This window comes from Bicyclus anynana, chromosome 7, assembly GCF_947172395.1.
Source record: "Bicyclus anynana chromosome 7, ilBicAnyn1.1, whole genome shotgun sequence".
Lineage (NCBI taxonomy): Eukaryota > Metazoa > Arthropoda > Insecta > Lepidoptera > Nymphalidae > Bicyclus > Bicyclus anynana.
In genome coordinates this window covers 16,948,119-16,973,232 of record NC_069089.1, presented here as the reverse complement: position 1 = coordinate 16,973,232, position 25,114 = coordinate 16,948,119, and the positions used below count along the sequence as shown (strand labels likewise).

At 38.4% G+C, this 25,114-nt stretch overlaps 1 protein-coding gene across 1 annotated transcript in view; it reads left to right on the top strand.

Annotated features, from left to right (window-relative positions):
• The window catches only part of LOC112044095 (glutamate receptor-interacting protein 2), a 336,756-nt gene that overhangs the window by 114,238 nt on the left and 197,404 nt on the right, over window positions 1–25,114 (top strand). The window contains exon 3 of the mRNA XM_052882351.1: window positions 14,204–14,323. Coding sequence (XP_052738311.1) covers window positions 14,204–14,323 — 120 coding nt within the window. The remainder of the gene's footprint in view (window positions 1–14,203; window positions 14,324–25,114) is intronic.

Sequence of the window (25,114 nt, the reverse complement as noted above, 5' to 3'; positions counted from 1 at the left end):
AAACATGGTATGGTAAAAAAAACTGTTGTAACTTGTGAATAAATATAAAATATATATTTATACATACACTTTCATCTCTCATTTTTATTAAATACTAACCTGATTTTGATGAAACATATGAGAACCAACCAAAAATGCATCCATATGGCAGGCGACAGATCCGCATCGTACGTATCGGACGTATCGCACCAAACGGATTTTTAATTTTACGGTAAATAATCTCCATTGAATGTGATCCGTGGACGCCTATCATTAATAGCCAGACAAATAGAGACAATATACACGGTATTCGATGGCAAGTTTGTTGATAACACTCCCATGATATGTGGGCGACAGGGGGAAAGACTGCGCGGGTGTGAAATCGTGGGTTTTTCATTCATCGCTACATGCCCCCCGACCGAGTGTTGCGAACGAAGCTACCAAGCTATAACTGTTAATCTTGTAGCACCCTCTTTTTGTGTCAGAGGATAAAAATAAAAGTATAAACATACTTTTAAGGCCACAAATCCCAAAAGTTGTGAAATTCTTATAAAATTCTCCACCCTGAGTCTCGAACATTTAATGGTATAACCAACAAATTTTGAAAATATCCTGCCCGAAGCAATTTCCCAGTAAAGTGGTGTATTAAAACTCCGCAGTGGTTTAGTAGAGAATTATCCTGCGAGTGGCTTGAGTGGGAAGTTCCGAGGAAGTTTTTTGAAAATATTATGCGGAATAAATTAAAACCGAATGTTGAAAATTTAGAGTTTGATAGCACACGACGGGTATATCACAGGAATTTTCGTTGGCAACTTTCATCGCGTAAAGTTAACTTTGGCGTGCCATTATGTTCCCGACAAACTTGGATGTATTTGTGTGATGTTTGGCGACCTGTCTGGAAAACTTCTGGTTTTTGATGGAGAGGTCTTGTGTTCGATTATCAGCTAGGATAAAGGAGAACCGGCCTGCCTAAATATCAATAACAACATGCGATATACCATTGAATAGGATTTTAATTAATAATCAGTGGATATCATTCGTGGATATCATACAGTGGGTAGATGACATTTCTCAGTTGATTTGATGTTTATTTTAATAAGTTGATAATAAAGGCCAAATACCTAAGTGAATAGGCTGTTCAACTAACTGTAACTGATAATAATGATAATTTATAAAGAAATGTGTCTTTTGTTCCGATTTTAGTAATAGGAGTCTTAAAAAGCTTGAGGAATAGATTTTAAGTTGAAACAACTCAAATGTGAAAACCTAATTTAAAGTACGCTCTGTGGTCTTCATGCCCTAATAAACATACTGTAGTAAAACTTTAGATTTAAGTTAAAACCTCGAATGAATGAACCACATTAAACTTTAATTAAAATTTTATTTTATTTATGAAATCAAAATAATTGTTCTTGAATTTAGTGTAATTAAGTTTTTCTTTTATAGAATATTTGCCATATCTATTAAATATGACCAATATTCTCATTTCCCTCCAACTAGTCGGGAAAGACTGTACTAGGAGTGGGTACGACAATAGACCAACGGGGCGGGGATCGAACGACCACCCCTCGATGATGAGTCCGACCGCTCTTACATCTAATTGTCCACCCAGAGGCAAGGTACCCAATACGCTGGCGCTATTACCCCTCTGGATAGCAAGGCTTTGGGTCAAATTAGCGCCAGCTCTTGGGTCACCTGACGCATGGACCAATTTGTCAGACATAGTAGCATTGAAAAAAAAATAGTATTTGTTGACCATTAAGACCATTGATCCTATAAGTAATTATATATCTATATTAATTTTATGTTATTTTTTTGTAGGTATGTTTGAGAATGATTGAATAGAACACTGACTTACTGAGCAAATTCTTTTGGGAACAGGTACTTGAAATTTCAAGGAAATGTTTTTGGATGCCCTAGAGACGCACTGCGAAAGGATTTCTGAAAATATTTCACGTAAAAGGGTTGAATAGGCGATGAAAGTTTTACCTACTGTTCATAACTTTAAATAATTCTAAGTATTCATAAACAAAAATAACAAGATACATATACCTAATTCCTTCCTCAAAGTAAAAGAAACATTCCCATCGTTACATGCATATGTAACGTTTGTAGTAATATAAGTAATAATATTAAATGAAGTTGCTTCTGGTGTATGTTCGCTTTTAGATCTTTTAAAGTATTCAACGGATTTAAATGCAGTTTGATACTACAGGAAGAATATATGTAAAAAAGTACATAAGTAATATAGTAAAGAAAATATATAAGAGTCCCGGTTGGCAGAAGGCAACGGGTGAGGGTACGCCATAAAAGTATATTGTAGTATAGACAATGGCGTAGTGCCCCGGGGCCTTCAAGCTCAGGGGGCCCTGGAATCCTTACCAGAATGGCGATCGAACTGAACTTGAAAAATTGCGAAAACGAAAAATAACAGATGATGAGTAAGTTATCATTTTTATTTATTTGTATATCCTACTAATATTATAAACGCGAAAGTTTGTATGGTTGTTTTGAACCGATCTGGCTGAAATTTGGGACGGACATAGTGACATAGGCCACTTTTCATCCCGAAGAATCGCGCGAAGTTGCGGTCCGCTAGTATTTAATATTTTTACTTGATAAAACCTAACCAAGGCCCTTGGTTACCTAGCTACGCCTCTGAGCATAGACAAAACATAACACCTATTAGTATTTATCTAAATTTTTTTATTCAATTTCAAGTTTACCCTGGACTGCGATCTAACCTGAATGATGTTAAGTGACGATGCTGTCTAAGATAGAAGTGAGCTAAATTGGCAAAGAAGAATTAAAGAGTTACAACTTTATTCAGCTTATACCTCTGATGGTTTCAAAGCGATATCGTACCGGAACGCTAAGTCCCTTTGCGGTACGTAGCACTCGTGTGCAGCCATGTGCTATTACTAAAACAAATTTTTTTTAATTATTACTAAATAAAAATCCGCCTGGTAGTCCCGGAACCAGTCCAATGTCTCTATGATTTTTATTGTATATTTATATAAAAGTACCGTTAAAAATATTAATCCGTTTATTTCAAGTAGGCTTTTACACGTACTTTTGTAAGTCAAAGATTAACTAAGCATTTGTACAGAATACTACCACAGTAGATATATTACAAGCAGTATAATAACTCGGCCGTATTTTTGAAATAAATACCTACAGCCGCGCGCTCCGTAAACATGTGATAGGGCTGCCTGCCTCCAGCTTTTTAATTACATTTGCCAACTTTGTGTTTCCATTTAGTTATGTGATTGTAAATATACTTTTTTTAAATAAACAAATACAATACTTTGTAAATTGTAGTAAAATAGGAAGTGATCAATAAAATGCGTGTTGTTTTTTGATTGGTAGATTTAAATAAGGCTGATACTAATCAATGATCTTGAAGGACCTTCATATATTTATTTTGGTGATGCCATCTAGGTATTACCACCACACTAGATGACCAAATAATAAAAAATCGGTCAAGTGCGTGTCGGGCCACGCGCAGTGTAGGGTTCCGTAGATTATGTTAGCACTTTAATCCCTTATGTAATGCACAAAAATACCGATAACGATACCCCCACACTATAGAATAGACGATATAAAATTGATCCTGACTTAGCATGTGGGGAAGGAACTACGAAAAACAAATTGAGATTGACCGGGTTCGCTAGTAGTTTAATAAAAAAATCTGAATAGGTATATTAATATCAGCTGGCTCTTTACTCTTTTTATTCAAATACATTAAAGTATGAGCAACACAATAATGTTGTTAAATTCAAACAACTTCTTTACGTAACTTCTTTATTACATTAAAATACAGGTATACAAAACATACATGTCATAAGATTTAAATCTATGTATTACATAATAATCAAAGAAAACAACCTAAATGAAGAAGTTAATAAATAATTATTTAATAATATTATATTACCGTTTACATCATTAACCTATTTACACAATTTTATCATTTAAGCATTTATTTATATATATATTTTTTAAATTATGCCTTTAGAATACAAAATATTAATCAAACTTTATAAAAATAATAACTTTTTTCCTAGTCGTCATAATGAAAAAATCCAATACACTGCGTTCGTCACCGCGGCACAGTCGCAACGGTCTTCACCCCACGATCACCCCACGTACGAGGTGCGTAGGTATAGCTCGCGTTTCGACCTTTAGTATGAAGTCCACCTACTGGTTATACTGTGATACTACTGTTCGCAAAGTTCGCAAACAAGTGATCGGCAATTAGCCGCAATAGCTCAACGGTAAGAGCGGTGTATTTGTTATAATTATTTTATTTAATAAAAATTTAAATGTAATATACTGCGTAATTCTTAGTTTTAATTTATATATTTTATTCGTCATTCTATTATACGGAATATAAGATTAGGTACAGATTACTTAGAAATAAATAATAGCATCTTATAGATCTTATAGATCTGTCTACGAGTATTTCGAGATTCTATATTTGATATTAGATTATTATTATATAACATAGAGATAGAAAAACCTACCAAGAGTGGGATCACGGAAACTGTAGGGTTCCGTAATTACGCGTAATAAATGCCAACCTCAGAAAAATGGTTTTTGTTTGATTCTAAGTATTCTAATGTGGAACTCTGGTTTTGTGAATTGTAACAAATTTATCTGGAACCAACAATATGGTTCTACTAAATTTATATGACTATTTTCAAGTGATAAATTTTCCTTCTCCTTGTAAATGTTACTCGTATAGTTGGACGACTATAACTCTTGAACTTGTAAAGCGTACCAGAGTTTTTCCTTCAACTTTGTTATATGTAGGTATTATATACTACTACATTGATTTTTTTCTAAATAATAATTTTGATGGGCAGGGGTGAACACAGCTTTAACAAAAATTAGCACTATATTTATAAATTAACTTTTTAATATTTCAAAACCGATCCAAGAATCATAATTATCTACCACAACAAAATTCTACAATATGTTTGAAAGACCTATCCAACGACCCCCGAGGTACATGGCAAATTAAAAAGCTTTCTTGTTGACTACGGAACCCTAGAAATGAAGAAATAGGGCATAGAAAGTCGATTTCCTCTCGGCTCATATAATAATGTAATATTATATTCAATCCATCTTCATTTCGCTTTCAAGATTGGCTGTCAACGCTTTTAAATCCAATCGGATTTTGTATTTAGCCCATTATTCGGTTAACAGTAAAAAAGGAATGTAACATCGAGAAAATTTAAATGTTCTGCATTTTTATGTTTTTCACGATAACAAATTTTAATACTTCAGTATATATTTATAGGGCAAGAAAATTATAAGGTTCGCTTACGAAAGATGAAAAGTGGTTCAACTGCTATAGGTTGCTATTCTAGAAAAATAATTTGGTTTTCTGTGTGTACCTGAACTAATCGCAGGCGTCCACAGATCCGCATCGTACGTATCGGACGCATTACATCAAACGGATTTTAGTATTCTTTACAAAGTCATACAAGTGCGTGTGCGTCCACTGATCCGCATCGTACGGATCGCATCAAATGAGTTTTATCCACCGTAAAATTAAAAACCCGTTTGATGCGATGCCACAAAGGAACTTTAGCACGTAGAAATAATTCGAGTGGTACAGGGACGGCGTTTAATAACCCCTCTTTTAACGTAGGGAGTTAAAAACAATAAAAAAAATGTGTAACTTCAGTTGCAAAACTTCGTTCACCGTCAAAAGTTGGTTGAAACATGAAAATACAGGGATCTTTTATCATCTCCTTTTGACACAGAAATTATGTAAGCACAAACAACTTGCTTTGTTCTGTTTGCTACCAAACTACAAGTTACGTGACATCAAAAAGTTGCATTTTTTATTTAGCAGACCAGACCAAGACGGGAAACGGAAAAGCCATTCCTTTTTGTTTCTTCCAATCTTTGTATTATATTTCTAGTGACAGCTGAGACATTGCATACTTTATTGTAAGTTTTTTGTTAGAGTGGTTTCATGTGTTTGTTATACAATACTACTCGTAGATGCGACGTTTGTTTGTTCTGTTTCTAGGTCAGGGCCTTGACATTTTCACTATTAACTTTTATATAATTTTTAAGATTCCGTACATCAAAATATATATTATATTATAGCCGTGATAGTCCAGTGGATATGACCTCTGCCTCCTCCAACTTTTCAGTTGTGTGCATTTTAAGAAATGAAATATCACGTGTCTCAAACAGTGAAGGACAAACATCTCGTGAGGAAACCTGCATACCTGAGAATTTTCTTAATTATCTGCGTGTGTGAAATCTGCCAATTCGAATTGGGCCAGCGTGGTAGACCCAATTGGCCCAACCCCTCTTATTCTGAGAGAAGAAAGCTCAGCAGCAAATATGGGTTGATAATGATGATGAATGTACATCAAAACGAAAAAAAAAACAAATAAATTATAGATCACATTATTTTACGTCTGTCTGTTTTTCATAACCCTTTAGCTCGAGTTGTAATTAAATGTGAATAATTGAAAATTATAAATGAAGTTAAATAAGATATCCTTTTTTTTATTCTTTACAGTTTAACTTGTTAGGAGGAGGATGAAAATCCACACCCGGTTTCTACACGGCATCGTACCGGAACGCTAAATCGCTTGGCGGCACCTCGTTACCGGTAGAGTTCGGGCGTGGCTAGTTTGTAACTAGCCACGCCCGAAGTCTTTCACTAGCCAGACCTAGACCAATTAAGAAAACGTCAATCAGCCCAGCCAGGGAGCGAACCAAGGACCTCAGTCTTGCAAATCGACCGCTCGTACCACTGCGCCACGGAGGCCGTCGAGGCCGATACGGTCTTTAAGCTCCAAAAAACATTCTAACTTTCCGAATACCTAAAACTAGGTAACTGAAAGGCAAGTAATATCGTCTTATACTACGAGTACAAAAACCATCTGAAAACTAATTTGCTAAATATTAATATCCGTATTGTTACATGAGAAATGTAAGTACTGAGATGAACAATATAAAAAAATATATATAAGAGTCAGGAAGCCGGATACCAATACAATATTGGTCCAATAGCCATGAGGTCACGTAATACATTACCATGAGACACGTGACTCTTTGAGACCGGCTCTTGTTGTTTTATTTACGCTGAAAAAATATAGACGAAAATACTTTCTATTTTCATACGTATAAAGAATATTATTTTTAATATTATTTGTAAAGAATGTGGTGGGTTTTGGAAATCTTCGTAATATTACATACAAGGTATTTGTTACGCAAGCTTATAGAACTTGTATTACTTTATAGGTAATGTGTAATATCTAAAGAATTGTTTAGATGATACAAAAAATTTACTGGACATACTATAAATACCCATTTTCAATGAGTATTTACTTATATAATAAGAAGGCTCAAAATCACACAGCGGGCGATGGAACGAGCTATGTTAGGAGTATCTTTGCAAGATCGAATCAGAAATAAGGGTATCCGCAGAAGAACCTAAGTCACCGATATAGCTCGACGTGTTGCGAAGCCGAAGTGGCAATGGGCAAAATGGAAAAACATCGTGAGGAAACCTGCATACCTGAGAATTTTCTTAATTTTCTACGTGTGTTTTCTACGCAATCCAAATTTGGCCAGCGTGGTAAACCAAGGCCTAATCCCTCAATGATGATGATGATGATTTACTTAATAATTTACACACACTAAAATCAAAATCAGAATCAAGTTTATTTTCTTTTTGTGAATCGAACACCCAACCTTCCAGATGTAAGTCACCGCAGTCTTTCACCAATCCCAATAATACAATCCATGTTATAATACCGACAATATATTACTTTGTTTTTCATTCAGCAAAGTGCGTTTCGGTGTACTCCGTCTTCAATCCCAGTAAATAATTGACGTATAAATAAACAGCGGAAACGTAAAATGCTTGTTTTACTGTAACGGCCCTGAATTCCATCCCGACGGATAGCTTGATTCTTGTGCTTTTTGCTGAAAGTGTGGCTACAGTTCTAGCGGGAATGAGACTCAAAATTACGCTTATGATTTAAGAAGTGATCATAATCATCACCGACCATGATGATGATTATAATATTGCTACTGCGTGATAATTGCACATACTGAAGGATCACACATCTCTTTTTATCTATTAAGCTGCCCTAATAAGGGTTTACGGGCTTAGGGTTCTTACGTTTCCGTAACGATCGTCAGATGTAAATGATAACGACCAGTTGGACTAAAAGATACCACAAGATAACGAGATAAATAATTAATTATGTTTGTCTACGTATCGCTGTACCGTTTTGTTTCATCGCAACACACACACAGGGTAATTATGTATCTCGGTGTACGACCAAACATGAGCCAAAATAAATTTACAGAGATTTTACATTTTTAACCTCAGCTAATATTGTTATTTCACAAATCAAATGATGCAAAATTCGATGAGTTCATTTTGTTCACTTTAGAAGTACCTTACCTTTTACTATCTGCCTCCATTATCAGAAAATTCACCATATTGTTATTACCTATTGTGGTGTCACCGATAATACGTAAGTAACAAAATTGACATCTATTTTAACCTGAGGAATGGGTTAAGCGTCAAGGATATCACCAACACATAATCAAAGAACTAGTTAAGAGCGCGCAGCGCGTCGGTACGATATGGATAAAATTCGAAGCGCAAACGAGACGCCGAATTATGACTTTCACGTGAGTGAAAAGCACGGAGCGATTGACGCGCGACGCAAATTTTATGACGTGAGTGCCAAAACCATTTTTACCTAATTGTAAGTAAATTAAACAGCATAACGAAAAACAAAATGGCCATGTTCAAGATATATACCTAATTGTCTATACAAAACAAAAATTTAAGAAAATAAGTTTGCTTTTCCTGAGATTGAAAGCAAAATGTGAGCAGTACATGTATTTTTCAAAAAAATAAACTCTCAAGAAAAGTTTAAATTGTGTATTTTGTATAGTCATAACGAAGCTAACACTTTGAAATATCATTTACCCAAATATCAGGCTCCATTTTTAACCACCAAATTACATATTACACACTCTTAAATAGGATTGTAAAAATAAATACGCTCCACTTATAGAACCGCTTGCAATGGGGACCTAAAATCACAGCAACAACGAGGTCTCGCGATTCACTCGTGTACTTCTTGTTTCCCGCCTTGATAAATGATTCGTCGAGGAATGTCGGCTAATTTCTGTCTGCGAGTCAAAGGAACGGTTTCGAAATCATTATTTTGTACACTTGTTATAAATTATTTCGTTGAAAATTTTCACGAATTCATTCGGGATATTACGGAAATATTGTTATAATATGGTCTTATTATGCATTTGATATCTATGCAAGAATTGTTTGTTTTTATGATGCATTTCGAATCTTGATGGGTCTGCCTAGATATTGCAGTGCCTCTGGCATGTTTGCCGAGTCGAGAGTGCCTGACTTTTATGCTGTTATGAGAACACGCGTGGCCTCCTTCTGGGAGAGACTCAGAACAGCGCGTAACAGCATCCTCAGGACAGTTTGCGACGGGATGCCCAGCCCTTTGTTTACATATTGGCTATCTGTGCATCAAGACAATAATAAGAAAGAGTTTATACTCCGGACTAGAATGACGCCTGGGAAGAGTCTTTTAACCTTCCCAGTTAGTATGTAAGTTTTAAAACCTATTTGTATTATTAATTATTATTATTTTATATCAATATGTAATATGTAGACCTTACCTTTAATAAAAATTATTATTATTATTATATTATAATGTACCTACTCTATTGTTTCGAAATAAAAAGCTTTAAGTAAAAAAGGTGACTATATTTTTAAAAATTGGCAGTGACATTCGGAGTATGATTCTAACGACAGATCATAGATAATGCGGAAGCTAACGACATGTTATGTTTTATTACAATTTAGAAATTATGGTGAAGTTAAAAATTGAAGTTATAATGAAGAAATAATATCCAATACTCACCTTTATAGTAGCACTTACGTACTACGTAAAATCAACATGTCATTTAAATTAATAAACAACATTTAAATAAAAAAAAAAATTAGTAGATTTGCATTAATAGAATGTTTCACGATTGTATTTCTGACAACCGTTTTTCGGTTCAGGTAAGTAATTTACAGCAATCAATTTTATATGATTATAAATAATTAATTAAATTGACCAAATCGATTGAAACTTAATTTAAATGTAGCCCACAAATAAAATTTAAATTTATTATTGTACAACTTAATTTATAGTTAACGTGTTATAACATTAATTATATAATTGATTATTCATTATCCTCACTTAATTGTCATTATCAACCGATAAGCGACCATAACAGCAGTCTAATTCTCTAACTTCGACGTATGTTGACATATACGACATTGAGATTCTATGTAACAAATGTCATCCGGTGCTTACTGGTGAATATGATACAATAGGTAGATGACTGTTTATTTTAACAGGTTGATAATAAACACCAAAATAGTGAATAAGCCAGCAGCTGGCCCTAGACCTCTTATAAATGTGATCTTGAGTCACCTGCATGGATACGCTTGTCTGTAACTCCCTTAATGTCGATGCTATGGTGGTGGAAAGGTGTTGTTTAACACCTAGGGCTTAAATAGCACTGCGCTTTTAGATGCAGGTTCAAAGTTACAGCACCTTGAAGATGATCAGAAATTCACTTAAAATAATAGGTTATTACAGACACATAGACAGAAATAATTAAAATACCATTAATATGGCACAAAAAAGTATTTTATTTAAATTCTAAAATGGCAATAAAAAGTTAATAAAAGCTGAGGGATGGTTTTGTAACTGACAGACGATAATATTATAACAAATATAATTAATCATTCCGAATGGCATTCAAAGAAAAACAGAAAAGCAATTTGCTATAACAAAATGGTCCATCTAAAATTGGAAAGAGACAAAATACTGCGCTGTTCGCACATTACACTCTTCGACGCAAATAACGTGAGTAGTAATAAAACTTTATTGTAGTACAGATATATCTTTAATTGATCACTAGTTTCAATAGCCTAATGCAAGGTACAGCTGAACTATTCACTAATTCACTAATCTTTATTTACAAATTAAAATAAACATTAAATCAATAGAGAAATGTTATCTACCCACTGTATGATATCCACGTAGGGTTGTCTGTAGGCACCGGATGACATTTGTTACTTAGATTCTTAATTTCGTATATATGTCAAGTAACATACGTCAAAGTTAGTGAATTAGCCTGCTAGACTCCACAATCGTATAGAGGGGAGGCATTCGGAGCTTAAACTCACCATGTTACTTCAATGCTGGTAGGTGGTTTGGAGTAATAATTTTTGACGGAGAAACTCGAATCCAGTACCTCTTGATCCGATGCCCACAGTAATGTTTGACGGGGTAACTCGAATCTCTCATGCTAACCTTAGGCAGTCACCACTTACAATATAAAACGTTACTGAAATACTAAAATCGATTTCATGTAGGGGTACTAACAAAAGAACACCCATAGAACTGATAAAAAAATCTTAATCTATTTGGAGGTCGATTGAATTCTTTGTGAATGAACGAGTGACAAGCAAAGCGAGTTTATTTTTACCAGGCAAGGTTGTTATTTCAAACTATTCCGCTTTACAACGGCCGGCCAGGCTGCGACGGTCTATTATTTCAGAAGTTATTATGCCATATAACATTGTGTTGTTTTAGCGGAATTACAAAGCAAACTGGCCAGTTTAATTTGCTTAGTTTATTACGACAGGAAATAAACTAATTATGCTGTGAACTGCTGGTATAATTTTAGATAATTAATTAACATGTATTATTATCAAAGGGAATGGTGACCGCCGCTTATACCCATTGTTGATTTTGCTTATGATAATTAATTTATTATTAGAAAGCTCAAAATCACTCAACAAGCGATGGAGCGAGCTATGCTTGGAGTTTCCCGCGTCTGCAGACGAACTAAAGTCACTTACATAGCTCAGCGAGTTGCGAAGCTGAAATGGCAATGGGCAGGCTACATAGTTCGAAGAATCGTTGGACGTTGGGGTCCCAAGGTGCTGGAATAGCGACCCCGCACCGGATAGCGCAGTGTTGGTCGACCCGCCACTTGTTGGACTGAGGACATCTAGCGGGTTGCAGGGAGCCGTTGGATGCTGGCGGCTCGAGACCGTTGTGCTTGGAATATTGGTCCATACAAGAGGCCTATAACTAGCTGTGGATGTTCATCGGCTGATAATGATGATGATGATAAATTACTTTGTTTATAATATTCTATTAAAACTCTTTGAATATTATTAGAAATAGTGAAATCAAGGCTGTGTTGCTCATCTTGTGGTCTAGGCAGAGCATGAGTTCCTAAACTAAGTAGTACTTACGAGTACTACAATTGAACGCGCTAATCTCAGGAACTACTAGTCCGATTTGAAAAATTCTTTCAGTGTTAAATAGCCCATTTATCGAGGAAGGCTATATATTATCCCCGTATTTCTACGGGAATGGTAACAACGTGGGTTAAACCGCGCGGCGTCAGCTAGTATAATATACTCTTAATTATACAGATACCTCATATACACAGAGGCAGCTGTGAATTTCACCATAAACTGTTAAAATAATAGCACCATTCGACAATATAGCTGCGGCTTTTTTACGTTGTGCGGTGTTTGGGACTAATGGACTAGGCACGGCAAGCGGTTTAAAACAGTTCGTTTTTTGGAATGTTTTAATGTCATTTTTCAAAGCCTTTTACTGTTAGAAATTTTATGTTTTAACATTTCATGTCATAACTACGAGTACGTTTTAAAAATTGAAGTCCTCCACTTGAACTGAAAATTCGATTTCCGTGGTAGTGGAATATTATTAGTCTTTTGATTAATTATTACGTGTTAGACCGGTTTTACCACATCTTTGTGGACTCGACCAGGGATGTTCGTAATGGCATCTCTCTCTGCCTAAAACGAATTAAGATGCTATGCCTTCATAATATTAATTATTCTACCCATGTTAAGATTTTCTACGCGGCACCGTACGTCTATGGCGGTTTTTTTTTTTTTAATTCTTTACAAGTTCGCTGTGTACCGAACCCACGACTTCCTTCTTGTAAATCCACCGCACATACCACTGCGCCACGGAGGCCGTCATGGTAAATAGCTACAGCCGATGTCTACCACCAGAACAGACCAGACGATTACCTGAGACGATTTAGTAAATATAAAATTCTAAACTGACTGTTGATTGAGCTGACTAAATATTTAACCAATATGTACCAACGCTGGTCATGTAGGTTAGCGATAAAAAGCCAGACTTCAACGTCGCTGCTGACTTACAGCGGTCTGATCTATCAGGCTGGTGCTACTTAAAAGAGGTCTATGTCCAGCAATGGATGCGTAGTAGCTGATGATGATATACTAACTATGCCAAATAGGTCGTCAAACATCTATGGAGTTATAAAAACATCGTTCCAAAACAGTGCTACTGTGTATAGACATATTGTGATGTAACCGCGAAGCTGTGCGGAATTTAGTACCAGAGCGTAAACTTTTAAAATAATATCACCATTCGGACAATTTTGCGTGCGGATTTAAATTAATGGAGTGCGGAAAAAATGCAGTTGTAACGTGAAACAATTGCAAATAACAATGTGGTGCAGTTTTTGATTTAGAAATTATCGGTTTTCCGTTACCGGTGTGTGTTGTATACTATTTTCAGGAAATAAAGTGCGGTAGCATTCATTTAGCTAACCATTACGAAGCTTACGTAATACCTTCGTTTATGATATTGATTAACTAAATTATGATAATTAGCATAAGCCATTCGATTAGTGAGTTGGATTTGGAGTCCTGCTGTCTTTGATCAGACTATGAATTATAATATTATTCCTCCAAAAAAAGAGGTTCCATATATGTATACAAGCCCAAATCCCAATTCTTTATGACGGGTACTACGACCAACGCGTCGGAACACGATTAATCGAGACAGTTATCTGCGACAATCGGCTTTGATCGCATTGTGGTATTTCAAGCCACGACCAAAGTTTACCACCTCAAGAAATCTCACTAATTTAGCATTACCCAGGGGTACTACCTACGGACGATAGTGACTTCGAACCCCTAAAAAAGGGGTTAAACTAATGTCCACCACGCTGGCACGAAAATTTTCATGGGTTTCTCCACAGTGTTTTTCCTAGACAGTTTGAGACACGTATTTTTTTATGGTATAATAACACAAAATGTTCGTTGTTCCAGTGTTCAAATCTCAGACCTCGCTGTCGACGGACTCGGGTCTGTGCACGGAGCGAGGCTTGAGGCGGACTCACATCGAGCTGCTCAAGCCGCCGGGGAAGCGCATCGGCCTTAAACTGGCAGGTAAATCTATACTTATAATAAAACTATCTATATCTATACTTATAATAAAACTGGTTGAATTTTATACATTTATTCCAATTCGAGATTTTATTTATAGCATTTGTAACAACAAACGTTACCGTGGCATAGACTACTACTAGCGCCATCTAGAATCTATACTTATACTACGAATTCTGTACATTCTGTACATTGAAGATATTTTGAAAATTTTTGCTGGGGGGCATTAATCGATACTGAAGCTAAAAATATTTTTTTCGATTTTTTGTCTGTCTGTCTGTCCGTGTTTTTTTGTTATTCGGGCATCACGCTGAAACTACAGAATGAATTCAAATGAAACTTGACACGGTTTAAGACAATAATACGGAGAAGGTTAAAGGTTACTTTTTGTTGCGAAAATAAAATAAGAAGGGGGTGAAATAGGGCTTGAAAGTTTACATTGATTTCCACGCGGGCGAAGTCTCGGGTGTCCGCTAGTGACCTCTTAATGAAATTATGAATGAATAGCATAAAGTCAATCATTGAAGATGGCAGGTAAATGTCACATCACTAGAAGTCTACTCATTCAAAAAGTCTAATCATTCATCAAGTCATTGCCTACACTAAGATTTTTTTTCTGGACCGCCACACTTAAAATTCGTAGCAAACCAGACACTGTTACGGTTGTAGCCGCCACCATGTTCTGTAAGTAACATGGTGTTGCTTTTAAGCGCAGCAGTAAGCTGCACCATTACTATAAGTACACAGCACTACTTAAATTAAGTATGTTTGACCCGTAGTAATTAGTGATTTGCAAGCTCTGTACAAGTAGCATTTAAGGAGCTTATTTTTCTAAGTATTTAAACAGAGTCCCGCACGTGTTAGAAAACGGACAGGCATATTTCTGTTTATTCTTTAAAAAATGAGACGTTCATCAATTTAAATTAAAATGACATCATAGGAAATACATAAATGTGTCTACTCTCCAAATAACACAGTATTATAATGCGTAACATCAAAGCGTGTGCCCATAAATCGCTCGGCGCCATAAATTGCTTGACCGCGACATTCCTCCGAGGGCACCGAGGTTTATACGTCGGTCACTAGGAGCTAAGAGTACATTGAATACACCATTGTACGGTTTACGGTCATTAACTTTTTACTCTTACAAAGTTATGGAATAATAGCTTTTTTCATACCTTGCGAAGTTATAGTAAGAAATCTCCAATGCCTATATTTTTCGCGGTTTTTTAAATACTTGTACGTATGGTACACTTTATTACCATTCATCATCATCATCAACCCATGTTCGGCTCACTGTTGAACACAAGTCTCCTCTCAGAATGAGAGGGGCTAGGCCACTAGTCCACCACGCTGGCCCAATGCTGATTGGTAGAGTACCATTATTAGCAAGTACGTTATTGCTTATTCGTTTATGGTTAGTTGTTAGGTTTTTTGTATTTGTTTTAAAAATATTTGCTGTTGATAGTATTTAAGTTAGTAGGCTGGTGTAGCTACCACTTATAGAGTTCTTCTACGTTAAAGCGATTTTATATTAAGTACAAGACTCAACCAGTGGATTTACTGTTTTGTTACGACAATGTATGTGTCCAAGCTGTGTAATTATTGTAAAAAAAAGTTTACTGTATAGATACTCGTTTCAAGTTGGCAGGACACATTATGCAGTCAACTGCATAACGTGCATATACAATGGCGTAGCGTGCCTTCGAGGGGCCCTGTATCAAAATTTGTTGGGGGCCCAAATGAATGGTCAAGATTTCTCACAAAAGAAACAAAAATGCTTGCTTAATAAATATCTTAGTGACTTAACCTATGTATGATGATTCCAACTTTTGGGCACATGCTTTACCAGGGGAAAAAAGAGATTGTAGATTACTTACATTTTACTAATGTTTGCTTTCACACGTAAGGGACCCCTGTAGTTCGGGGGCCCCGTATCATTGATACGGCGGTAGCTACGACTCTCTGCATATACCACTTAACATTATGGGATATCACAGAGCAACGTTAACTGGATGATAAATAAAAAATAAGAAGGATCACAGGATAGAGGATGTTCGTCTAAAAACTTCTTGCCAGTAAGGGATACTTTAGTACTTCCGACACGGGTAAAGCTAGGTAGTTGGTTGAGTGATTGAGGTACTTACTGAAAACATCCGCGGTAATATTTTATATAAATATACGCGTACTTCCAATGGGAAGTCTTTTAAGGCCAGTGCATATTTAGTAAAGCTCTCTGTTATTTTGTTTTTAATCTCAACTTATCAATACTACCGACGAATGGCGGTATATCCATTCCCACAGGCTAGATTACGAAATGCCTCAGGCCGGTGTCGGGCAGCAGCGACACCGGCGCGAGTAATCTAGCACTGCGCTGACCAACCCGCATGCCCAGCGTGGTCAGTACTGGGCAAAACTTTGTATGGACGGCAAAAACAAAACACAGCCCCTAGTCCCCGGCAGCCCCGCTATTCCTGGCTCTGGCAGCGGTTATGGTAACGGCGGGGCAAGGGGTGTTAAGAATCTCCGGCAGAGATTCCGCTGCCAACCCCGACGACTAGACCTGGCAACATACAACGCACGCACTTTGAGGTCCGACGAAAAGGTCATCGAGCTGGAAGAAGTTATGAGCAAGTTGCACTGGGATATCATAGGATTGTCTGAAGTCCGAAGAGAGGGGGAGGGCTCGATAATCCTTGAATCCGGCAACATGCTCTACTACCGGGAGGGCGACCAACAGTCCCAGGGTGGTGTCGGATTTATCGTTCACAAGTCCCTCGTGAACAATGTTGTAAAAGTCGAGAGTGTGTCGAGCAGGGTAGCGTTCCTGGTCCTCCGAATTACCAAACGGTATTCGTTGAAGGTTATACAGGTTTACGCACCGACCTCGACACATCCCGACGAGGAGGTAGAGGTATTGTATGAGGATATTTCTAAAGCCATACATGCCTCAAACTCTTATTACAATGTTGTGATGGGGGATTTTAACGCAAAGCTGGGCGAACGTAGCGGTTCAGAGTTGAAAGTGGGACGATTTGGATATGGGCAACGGAACGATAGGGGCCAAATGTTGGCTGACTTCATGGAGAAGGAGGGCCTCTTTATGATGAACTCCTTCTTCAAGAAGCCACCACACAGGAAATGGACCTGGATGAGCCCCGATGGTTCCACGAAAAACGAGATCGACTTCATCTTGTCTACCAGACGGCAAATATTCAACGATGTTTCTGTGATCCATAGGGTGAAAACCGGTAGCGATCACCGAATGGTTAGAGGCACGTTGAATATCAACATTCAGCTGGAACGGTATCGACTGGTGAAGTCTACGCTCCGACCTACTCGTGCCCATATTCAAAACCCCGAGTCCTTTCAACTAGAACTGCAGAACCGCTTTGATTGCCTAGCAAATTGCGAAACTGTGGACGATCTGAACAACAGGTTCGTGGAAACTGTCCATTCCGTTGGGTCTAAGTTCTATAAGACCCACCGTGCGAAAAGAACCAAAAAGTTCTCGGACCAAACACTTAAACTCATGGAAGAGAGGCAAGAAATGAGATTACAGTCTTCAGCAGATGCGTCAAAATACCGACAAATCAGTAGACAGATCTCTAAGTCGCAAACCAGCGACTTGCGAAATTTCAATACCGAGCGTATTAAAAATGCGATTGAAAATAATCGAGGCTCGAAAGTTTTCGCCAGAGATCTGTCTATTGGACAGAGGCAGCTGACGCGTTTGAAGACCGAACACGGTAATCTAATTTCTTCCAAGCCCGAGTTATTAAGTGAGGTCGAGAAGTTCTATGGACAGCTATACACGACTACTCAGCAGCCTGTTGCCAATTTGGCTAAAGACCCCAGAGCCAAGTTGACCCGACACTATACCGAAGATATCCCGGACGTCAGCCTATACGAGATTAGTGTGGCTCTCAAACACCTGAAGAACAATAAGGCGCCAGGTGAGGACGGAATCACAGCAGAACTCCTGAAAGCGGGTGGAAAACCGATACTTAAAGTCCTTCAGCGATTGTTCAATTCCGTCATTCACGAGGGCACGACGCCTGAGGCGTGGCATAGGAGCGTGGTGGTTCTGTTCTTCAAAAAAGGTGACAACACCTTGCTGAAGAATTACAGACCCATCTCGCTGCTAAGCCATGTTTACAAATTGTTCTCGAGAGTCATTACGAATCGTCTCGCTAATAGGTTTGACGACTTCCAGCCTCCCGAACAAGCCGGTTTCCGAAAAGGCTTTAGTACCATAGACCACATCCATACGCTGCGGCAGGTTATACAGAAGACTCACGAGTATAACCAGCCACTTTGCTTAGCGTTTGTGGACTATGAGAAAGCCTTCGATTCGGTGGAAACCTGGGCTGTGCTAAGGTCATTGCAGAGATGCCGAATTGATTACAGGTATATCCAAGCGTTGAAGTGCTTGTACGAAAACGCCACTATGTCAGTCCGTATTCAGGATCAGACTACGAGGCCAATCCAGTTGCAGCGAGGAGTGCGTCAGGGAGATGTGATCTCTCCGAAGCTATTTACCGCCGCACTGGAAGACGTCTTTAAGCTTCTGGACTGGAGCGGACTTGGCATCAACATCAATGGCGAGTACATCACTCAACTGCGGTTCGCGGATGATGTAGTCATCATGGCACAGACTCTGGATGACCTTAGTACCATGCTCAATGACCTCAGCAGCGTTTCTCAACAGGTGGGCCTGAAAATGAACATGGGCAAAACAAAAATAATGTGTAATGCTCATGTATCGCTCCACCCAGTTATAGTTGAGAACGCTGCACTCGAAATTGTAGACGAATACATATACCTAGGACATATGATCCAGTTAGGTAGGTCCAATTTCGAGAAAGAGGTGAACCGTCGAATCCAACTCGGCTGGGCTGCATTCGGGAAGCTTCGCGACATCTTTTCGTCCGAAATTCCTCAGTGCCTGAAGACAAAAGTCTTCGAACAGTGCGTGTTGCCAGTGATGACCTATGGTTCCGAGACTTGGTCGCTAACTATGGGCCTCATAAGAAGGCTTAGAGTCACACAGAGGGCGATGGAACGAGCTATGTTAGGAGTATCTCTGCGTGATCGAATCAGAAATGAGGAGATCCGCAGAAGAACCAAAGTCACCGACATAGCTCAACGAGTTGCGAAGCTGAAGTGGCAATGGGCGGGGCACATAGTTCGAAGAGCCGATGGACGTTGGGGTCCCAAAGTGCTGGAATGGCGACCCCGCACTAGTAAGCGCAGTGTTGGCCGACCCCCCACCAGGTGGACTGACGACATCAAGCGAGTCGCAGGGATTCGCTGGATGCAGGCGGCTCAGTATCGTGATGTTTGGAAGTCCCTACAAAAGGCCTATGTCCTGCAGTGGACGTCCATCGGCTGATATGATGATGATGATGATATCAATACTAATATTAAAAAGCTAAAGAGTTTGTTTGATTGAACGCGCTTATGCCAGAAACTACTGGTCCGATTTGAAAAATTATTTCAGTGTTAGATAGCCCATTTATCTATGAAGGCTATAGGCTATATATTATACCCGTATTCCTACGGAAACAGGAGCCCCACTCTCCGATCTCTTTCCGACTAGGTGTGCTAATTCCCTAAAATTAAACGCCGTGTTCAACTTATAGCTTGGCAACTTCGTTCGTAACACTTCCGATGGAGCGCGCGGGCCGACGACTGATGCACTTCTCTTCCCCGCAAGCACAATTTCACACTCGCGTTGTCTTTCCCCTCGTTGCCCGCATATCATGGGAGTGTCGTTAACGAACTCTCCTGACTAGGTATATACTGCTATGTAAATCATATTTTATGAAATCTTTAAAGAAAATAAACAAATTATTCAAAGTTATTATGTATGTAAATACTAACAGGGCAAATTAAATAAAAGCTTATAGAAAGTTTATTTTACTGTAAGTTGTTCACAATAACAATGCAGCTTACGTGGTTGTTAGGTATACAAAGTAGTAATTAGGTCATAGCACGCTCTATAATGAATTGTTATACCTACTATCGTGAATTCGCATTAAGTAGTAATGTTCGATAATTATATTATGGTATTATTATATCTAATCGTACTTTAATGTGTTTGACGACCTCTGTGGTGCAATCGTGTATTTGTGTAAGCTTTGTTGTAGTCCTGTTCGTTTTTCTGGCTTTCAAGATTTTGAGATATGGAGTCTTGATTCAACTAAAAAAATATTTTGGCACCAAGTAGGTAGGCTATTTTCAACCTATCATGTAAAACAATAAAGAATAGTCAGTAGTTTAGATACTTGTTTGTTGTGATTCTACTAACGTTTTGTAGACCAAAATTTACCTAGCATGAAACGGAAAGAATTACAAAGCCTCTTCCCTTTCTTCAGAAACCCATCGCTTCCGTTACAGATGTTACTTTTGGCTTCACTATATTTTGTGTATTTGTTTATTTATGTCTCACCTCTCTGTTGATTCTTATGGACTACGCTGAAAGTTAGTGAGCACATGCTTCTATTGATTTTTGGTCATGGTGGCTTCGGAAGCTATCAGTTTTTAGGGATCCAGAACCTCAAATATAAAATGTAATTTCATCATCACATCATTCTAATCAAACCTAATCGCCAGACACTAAAAGCTTCGACATCCATCCGGCGATGTCAAGCAAGCGGCAATGTCCCTTTGCAAGAGACCAAACTTTAATCGGGTGCATTAAACGGTATATTACCAAGTTTACCTACCACAGGGTTTGACCTAACAAACTGTCTCCTTTTATTAAATGAGGAAAGTCTGGTACCACCACAGGCTTTCGTTCAATTACATTGTATAAGTTTCCTACTTTCATAGTTCATTACTCTCATACTAAAATACCCGAGGATCACAGTACATTACGCAAATTACGAGCCGTTCCACGATAGTTCATATTCGCAATTAAACTGATGATTATGTCATTTGAGCCTCGGAACGGAACATAAATCAGACGAGCCGACCGCAGGCTTTAATAGCAAAACTGACTTCTGAAATGTTCATTCTAAACCCAGTGTTTCAACACTCTGCGTCGACATAAACAATTCAATTGCATGCAAGTTTACAATGAATAGTAACAAAACAACAAAAGCTAACAATGAAAATTGAATGCTCTTCTGGCGTCTGTGTTTCCTGACACGTATAATTTGTGTACCTTCAAGGCAAGAGTGAATAGGCATCTTCTAGGCAAGCGCGCTTCATCTTAGACCTCATCATTTCTTTCCATCAGGCTTGATTGTGGTCAAGCGTAAGCCAATATATACTATACTAGCGGACGCCCGCGACTTCGTCCGCGTAAAAATTGATGTAAACTTCTCTACCTCTACCTTACCCTGCTCGTAAACCTACCCAACCCTACCCTACCCTACCCTACCCCTACCTTACTCCTACCCTACCTCTAACGCTAACCCTTCCCTCCCCCCACCTTACCCTACCCGTAACCTATCCATACCCTATCCTACCCTACCCCTAATCTACCCCTACCCTACCCCTACCTTACTCCTACCCTACCGCTAACCCTAACCCTTCCCTACCCCTACCTTATCCCTACCCTAACCCTACCCTACCCGTACCCTACTCCTACCCTACCCTACCCCTATCCTACTCCTCCCCTACCCTATACGTTCCATATCCTTCCCCTACCTCTACCTTGCCCGTACCCTAAACTACCCCTACCTTATCCGTACCCTACCCTACCCTACCCTACACCTTCCCTAAATTACCCCTACCCTTCCTCTATCCTACCCCTTCCCTACCTCTATCCTATCCCTACCCTCAGCAAAATTGGTCCAGACTTTTGTGCGTGGTGCAATGACCAAAAGACTATAATTTCCCAAGCGACTTCTATGCTAATACTATAAAGAGGTAAAGTTTGTGTGGTTGTCGGGGGTAATCTCTGGATCTACTGGACCGATTTGGAAAATTCTTTTACCAATAGAAAGCTACATTATATGCGAGTGACATAGGCTATGTTTGGTCCTCATATTCATACGGGAACGGGAACCACGTAATTGAAACCGCGGGGCGTCTGGGGTAGGGGTGGGGTAGGGTAGGGGTAGGGTAGAGGTAGGGTAGGGGTGGGGTAGGGGTGGGGTAGTGGTGGGGTAGGGTAGGGGTAGGGTGGGGGTAGGGTAGGGCAGGGGTAGGGCAGGGGTAGGGTAGGGGTAGGGCAGGGGTAGGGTAGGGGTAGAGGTAAAGAAGGGTAGAGTAGGGATAGAGAATAAGTGCACTTATGTCACAACGAAGCTTGACCTGGTCCGCTAGTATGATAGATACTATAGATACCTACTACAAACCACCGCAAAAAACAATCACCAAACAAAACAATGCCAACAGAAAACAGATAAATAATATGCACAAAATAACCAAATATTATTAAATTTACGTTTATTTCGGACTATTAATATACCTAATGCCAATTTATAAGATATATACAAATGGGTTGACAAGTCTTTCCCTCCGTTTATCCACCGGCGTGCCCATGCGCGGTGAGTGGATAAAACGAGTGTGGGGGATAAACGTTTTATCCTCTCCCCGTGGATAAATTTCTCCCTTGCCCGTGCTAGCCCTGCTGTAAAGGGCAAATCTTATCTCTATAATATCCTTGTGATTATTAAATAATTTATTTTGATAAGGATTTAAGTTTAGTTGTGTAAATAATGACGTAAACCTTAGTTTAAAATTTAAATAATTTATTAAAGTACTAAAAGTACTATATCTGATAAAATATAAAAGATAGATATATGGTGTCGCGGACTTTTTTGTAGAACTTTTAAAGGTTCTAAAAGCCTCCATACATTTATTTCAGTTATACGCAATGGTTGAGGCAGCGCATGCGAATAAGTAAGTTTTTCGGTCTGACCTGTAAGAGAAAACCCGCGATATCTCAGTAGTTATATATGATAGAAATATAAAATATAGCCTATAGCACTCCCCGATAACGTAGCATTCTACTGGTGAAAGAAGTTTTAAAATCGGTCCAGTAGTTCCGAAGATTAATTACCCCATTTCAAAAAATTGTTACAAACTTACAAACTTACAAACTTTACCTCTTTATAATATTAGTATAGATAAAAAAAAAATTCTAAATTAATTTTTTTCAAGTAGGCAAATTTACAAAATTTACAAGGATTTTTTAAATGTCTAGTTTGAATATTTGTACTATCACCTTGTACAGGTTCGTATTTGGAAGGCAGGCATAATTAATAAAATTTGTTGCAAACTTTGTGGAGTCAACATACAATAGTCTCTCGCCATTGGAAAGGCGCACAACGAAACATGCTACTTTTGCGACGAAGAAGATACTCCTAGGCACGCACTATTCGAGTGCTCAGGTTGCACAGACTTATGAGCTGCGGCCAAAGGAACAAGTGACGAGGTAAACGCGGCAAACCTTATAACCCGCATGCTGTCGAGCGATGACGAGTGGCAAAGTACTCCCATATGCTCCGAGCCAAGGTGAAAAGAAGAGAAGAATAGCGAGAGAGCTAACGGTAATATCAGAAAGGTCAGTGCGAAGAAATGCCAAGCGGTTCCACGCTGACCACGGAGTACAGAGGAGGTTATTTTTAGTCCGTGCAGGTTGGCCAACTAGCCGAAGTCCTGAGGGATTTCATCCTCCTCGATAACATAAAAATATATATAAGGTCCTGGATTCGATTCGTGGTTCCAGTGACGAAATATTGAGGTTCTCTATCCTAGATTTCTCAGTAGCAGCTCGGATGATCTTTTGACATTCCAACTAGGATGGAGGTTCTCTGAGCTTTATTAGATATTCTGGTTGCTTGCCATACGGATTAACGCATACCGTTTTGTGCAGGCAGTACTGCACTGCCTTCAAACAGTATGCGTTAATACGAAAATACTTCAGTGGAGTTTGAAACTAGAACCAATCTTAACTGTCCACCTTTTAATCGTTTATCCATTGAGGCTTTTTAATTTAAATAACTAGGAATTCTTCTTACAGATCCACGTGTACTCTAAAAATAACTTGAAAGTCAAACGTATTTAAAAGATACAATAACACTGGAAAATTCAAACAACGAAGCAACTTTGTTGGAATCAAAATACTCACTTTGTGAATTCGAAAATCGGAATATTACAGGGTTGTCGCACACTTGACACGTAATTTGCGACTGACGTTGTTCTGATTTTAGTCAATCTATTTTGGGAAGTCATCAAGTCAAGCTAACAAGTTGTCGGATAGAAGCAGGCGTTACTTTGCGGAAGTTCATCATGATTATATAATGATTTATTTATTTTGCTATCATCCGCGAAAATTCGGCGAACCCATGCGACAACGTCACCCAGGTCCGACAAAATACTCTCTACGTACGTTTCACCCCGAAACCGGAGCATCCTCAGGAGATGTTGACTCTACAACGTGCAATTGCAAAGTGTCGTTTTCGACCTTTGCTTCATATTTTATAGACCAAAAAGTAGGTGGGGCAAGAGGTGGGCGTTGCCAAGATACTCATAATATAAGCGATTTATCTCGCATCGCATTCAAACATTTTTATTAGTGGTGACTTCGATAACTCTATTTGTTCATTTAATAAGGTAATTCCTGACTTATTATGTTTTATTATTTCTAATTGTTCCAAAACGCATAGTCGTAGGCCTTTATTGCAAGTGTGTAAAATGTCATACATATGATTATCTGCCAGCTTATGGCCAGTATCTAGGAGATGCTTTGCAAAGTGCGACCTTTGTGGACGGTCATTTCGAACAGCGGATATGTGTTCTTTGTAACGTGTATCAAAATTCCGACCGGTTTGA